We start from the raw sequence: 5,119 nt of genomic DNA on the forward strand, positions 1-5,119 counted from the left end.
TTAGTTGTTGTTTTTTTACTCGCGCAGTTGTCGTGTTAGTTACTGTTTATATTTTCAGAAACTATAAATTACAGACGCAGTGTTCAAGAAATATTCAAATTTTCAAACCTGAACTAGCTGTAAAAGAAAAAAAAACAAATCTGAATGACTCATAGGCGAGTTCTATAATATATCAGATTGTGGTGGTGTGATCCGCACTAAAGATTCCTTTAAGCGTAATTTTTGCTGCCTTCGTTGCGTTAGAGCACAAATAGAAACTCTAGGAGTAAAAAATAGATATGTTTCATAGGCACGCAATTTGTACCAGCAGCTAGAGAGGTCCAAACAAGACATGCCGTCACAATTTCAACGGCGAAAGCCAAAAAAAAAGTATGATCGATATAACTTTATTCCTGAAATATACATACCTTCTGTAATATAGGTTAACGTTCGGGAATTTTCATGAATGTAAAAAGCATATTTAACAAACGGTGCATATGACCGCAGTGTTCGCAGTGCCCGGGTGATAATGGGCCTATAACCGTAAGGCATAAGCCATGCCAACAAAACTTTAATCGGAAACACAGTAGCACTATTCAAAATCCTGAATATATTAAGATCATACGAACATTTCATGAAACCTTGCGGTTGGTACATGTGCACCGGTTATTTGGTTGCACGCGAGCTTTGGTTTTCTCCAAAGAATCGTCCAAAACGATTATGTCATACCTGCAGCACACAGTAAATTTCAGTCAAACAGATATACATTATACTCTTTGATAAATACATCAGTTTTGGGACGCTAGGTGTGTATATTAGCATGAAAGCACACCTACGGAAAAAAAATATTTTTAGGGCTCTAAAGCTGGAGCTGGTCAGCGTCTTTCTGCAAGTCAGTACCAGCATATAACTTATTACACTTGTCCCCCAAAGAAGTAAGTTTTTTGCAGTCCTCATTTTCAGCTTTGGCTTTAGTAAACGTATATCTCTAACAAAAATGTATACATCTTTACTTAGGATGAGAAGATGTTAAAGCCAGTACTCATGAATTCCCAATCAGAATAACTTTTACGTTTTACAACTTATGTCGACTCATATAATCTTCACTAAAGGTCGCAAATATCGCATGCACTTAGACGTAAACAAAAACAAATTATTTCACAAATATATATTCCAAGCACGTTTGTATACTTAGTAAGGTAGCATCGATAGGCGCTCTGCACATGTGTCAATGGAGCACATAGAGGCTTGCTTAGTGTGCACACCCAGTAGCACGCTCAAAAGAACTTTTCTCAGTCACTAATTTCTCAAACCTGTCAAAAAACAACAGAACCCTAGATTTCCTTCTGCCTTACCTCTTATAAGTTCGAATTAAAGCAAGTCAACACTGTGTACTTAACAACTACACATCCACATGGCAATGGTCTAAACCCGCTTCAACATGCTGAAACTTCAGTTATATGCCTGGAGACCCTTCTCACGCATCCATAGAAACAATATGCGCCAGAAACACGATAGCACCAGACTTCTCGTGGCGGATGAATGCTAAGAAGGGGTGATCAACCGTGAACTGTGTAAACTGCACTAGCGACTTGGAAACAAACTGTGCTTGTGTGGCGGCCACAGCCCGAGTACCTTCCTCGTCGACATCCAGCGCGGCCTTGTGCATCACTTCGTTCAGTCTCAGATCCAATTTTTCACTGATTCCGCTGAAGTTCGCTGACTCAGAGAACGGCACCTTAAGGCCAAGTTGCTCCAAAGATCCGCGCAGTTTAAGCAACTGGTCAACGTTCAGCTTAGGCATTGTCAGCTCGACGTTTTGTGTATCCAGGTTTCGAAGCATGGAATTCAGCTTACTTGTGCTCAGACCTTGGACAACTGCTCCGATGCTGTTCTGACGGTTCCTGGGCACCACCAGAATCATGCTAAAGTGGTCATCTGCGTAAGGAAGCTTAAGCACGTCCACGTCCAGGGCGGCGTCGTAGCCGAGCTCAAATCCATGAATGAGAAACATCATCGGCACACTGGACTTTGTACCGTCGAGGTTGTGGAAGGTGCGCTTCTCCGTGAACTCGGGGTCGAACTGAGTTTTCCAGTTGCCCTTGAAGTACATGGCGTTCAAGACAAGCATCTTTGTTGCCGCGTCAGGTGCCTGCTGCAGGAATTTATCGATCCTACCCCGCGTCTTGTGGTTCGCCCACGCGTTCACTTCCTTCACGATCTCGTCGGGATTCTGTGCAAACTGAGTGACTCCCAGGTTGGCGTCAAACAAGTCTTCAATCTCCCTGTGGTAGCTTTCGTTGTACGGCGCGCCCTGTTCGATGAGCATAGCTGAAGCCATGTCCAAAGACGAGGCCCTCTTATTGCCTCTGGTGGATGTCATGTCCTTGAGGAGCTCGCTCAAGCCCTTTTTGTCGGGATGATTCAGCTGGGAAGACATTTGGTAGGCCGTGCGACCTCGTGCTCCCAAAAGCACCATGTTGAGCACAACGTTCAGGCTGAGTGGTGAAAGCAGCATATTGCGGTCGCCCGCTGTTTGGAGCAGCCTGATGCCGAGCGAGTTGATGCTTTCCACGACCGAGTTGATGGCCGCGGCGTGTTGTTGTTGTAGCCGCGCTGTTTTCCGACGAAAGTGGATGGAGTGGACCCCCATTGGGACGAAGAAACACCACAGCAGGGGCAGTAACAGCTTCATGGCGTCGATCTAGCTTGTTATTTGTGGCGAAAGACGTTGAAAGAGCTAGAAGGGGAAAGGTTAAGAAAACGTAAGCGGTAATCGACCGAGTACAAACGCCGCCTCATACAACGAAAGACACTTATCCCCCCCTCCCCCCCCCCCCCCAAATACACACACCCACAAAGCTATTGACGATGTGGGAGCCAGAGTGCCTTCGATTTTTACATTTGCAATAACAGTTGTTTTTTTAAGTTGGCTTAATTTTATTTTTATTTGTACGTTCTTTAATATATATATATATATATATATATATATATATATATATATAAAAAGAGAAAGAGAGAAAAAAACGTAGTACAGGATGGCGAAAAGTATAAATAGCACGAAAACGTAATTGAGACGGTTGTTTGGAGTTTATAATATATTATTTGTAAAGTCAGTCGACGTTTCGGCCTAAGACAGACCTGGTCTGTCTCAGGCCGAGATGTCGACTGATATTACAAATAGTATGTTATAAAACTCCAAACAACCATCTCAAGTGCGTTTTTCTGCCGTTTGGAAATATATATATATATATATATATATACATGTAAAGTCAAAGATACATACTTTCGGAGTTGCTGTGATAGGAGTTTATTGTACGTATTACGACAGTTTCTCCGAGAGGCTCGGCTTCGTCAGGACATGGTATACCTGACAAAACCGAGCCTCTAGGTGAAACTGTCGTAATATGTACAATAAACTCCTAGCATAGCAACTCCGAAAGTATGGATATTTAACCCCTTCTTACGATATATATATATATATAAAAATATATAGACTGACTTGTACATTTTACTGAAAAGTAACGAATTACAATTACAATTGGAGCCTCAAAAATAATAGAAAAATTACCCTAAAGTAATTGATTACCTTCCACGTTACTTTTCAATCAGCTTTTTTATTACGGTAGCAGAATGCTTGGAAACTCGCCCTCCGTTGTTCCGAAAAAAAAAAAAAAAAGCCTTGATTGTTTTCGTTTAGAGCTGAGTGAGTGACGCCAACATACCCAGTTCCTCTCGTGGAAAAAAGTGAAATAAAAAGAGCTCTGTTTAAATGCATTAATCACAAGAGGCTGGATATTGTCATTTTTCATACCGGGACGGAGTCTCCGGCCTACCAAAAAAAAAAAAGTGTACCCAGGAAACGAAGCATAGTGAAGTGGCCTACTAATCCTCGAAGTACCGTGCTCAACAGTTTTGGGGAAAGAAAAAAGACCGTTGCCCAGAGCTGAGTGACTCTAGCGCATCTAACCCCTTGCCCCACTCCCCCCCTCCAAAAAAAAATATAAAATGAATAACTAAATAAATAAAATAAAAATTTAAACAATTTGCAATGGGTAATTTTGTAATCGATTACAGCAAAAAAAAATCCATTACTTATTGGCGTCGATTTGAGCAATGTCAAACGAGTCGTCAATCAACCAACGATGACTCTCAATCTCTAGTGGCTAAAAACACCAGAAAATAAAGGCCTAGTTTAATTCGCCTTATATAAAATAAACGCTCCTGTTTTTTTTTTTTTTTCTTTTTATCTCTGTTTTGACTGAGAATGATGGAAAATTGGCTTGACTTTAGCTAAATACCCTTCATTCGTTTTGTTCGCGTCTGAACCTTGGAACCTGGTTAAAAATGAAGGCTAAAATTGAACTCACAGAGATATGTGACACATTCTGGCCATTCTAAGAGTTTAATCAATAATAAATTCCAATACGGATGTCGAGCCAACTCGATAGCAAATGACACCTCTGAAACTCGCAACCGATTCTTTCGGCACATTATCCCAATCATAAACCAATACAAGAGATACGATAAGTCAGTTGGGAGACTTTCATTGCATATTTAGAACAATGATTTCGGACAACAGAACGCTCTTTTAATGAGCTGCGTGTTGAACTGGTTTCGATAGTATCACACGAGCAAATATTCAATCCACGTGCAACAGGTGACGTTCAATTAGAAATACGTCTTGGGAATCGGGTACACGCAAGAGAGAATGTGGTATCACTCTGTACCAGACTATGCCAAATTATTCCAATAAAACGCAACTCCAAAGCATGGGGTACTTACTTTGGTGGAGCACACGACCAGCGATCCTTCGCAGACGACAGTCAAGACGCCATGTTTACCCTCGATACGAAGCGCGAGTGCAATCCAGGAAAGTTTCAGAAAGCGGGAAAAAAAAGAAAAGAAAAGAAGAGAGATACGAAATCTTTCAATTACCTCGACGCGCGTGACGTTGTAGAACCAGTTTTGGAAAGGATGTGCTTCTGGGAGGCGGCCTCTCACGATACACGTAGCGAGCGACAACAGTTCCAAGGACGTAAAAAGCATTTTTCCCTCTTACCGACGAGCGCCGCAATCGCTAACCAGTAGCCGAACTGGTATACGGTGCGTTGTGCAGTACGGGCGACCCGAGTGGGGG

General features: G+C 42.1%; 1 protein-coding gene across 1 annotated transcript; it reads right to left on the reverse strand.

Moving 5' to 3' along the window:
• Positions 1-343: 343 nt before the first annotated feature.
• Positions 344-4,888, reverse strand: LOC120843855 (leukocyte elastase inhibitor-like). Its single transcript, XM_040215305.3, has 2 exons — positions 4,765-4,888; positions 344-2,719 (listed from the first exon to the last, which is right to left on the reverse strand). The coding sequence occupies exon 2, from the start codon at positions 2,672-2,674 to the stop codon at positions 1,457-1,459; it is 1,218 nt and encodes a 405-aa protein (XP_040071239.2). The 5' UTR covers positions 2,675-2,719; positions 4,765-4,888; the 3' UTR covers positions 344-1,456.
• Between the last annotated feature and the right edge of the window lie 231 nt (positions 4,889-5,119).

This window comes from Ixodes scapularis, unplaced genomic scaffold (assembly GCF_016920785.2).
Source record: "Ixodes scapularis isolate PalLabHiFi unplaced genomic scaffold, ASM1692078v2 PGA_scaffold0__279_contigs__length_252992795, whole genome shotgun sequence".
Lineage (NCBI taxonomy): Eukaryota > Metazoa > Arthropoda > Arachnida > Ixodida > Ixodidae > Ixodes > Ixodes scapularis.

What these genes read in the sequence shown, in the direction of transcription:
- LOC120843855 (XM_040215305.3), bottom strand. Translation starts at nt 2,674, where the DNA reads ATGAAGCTGTTACTGCCCCTGCTGTGGTGTTTCTTCGTCCCAATGGGG.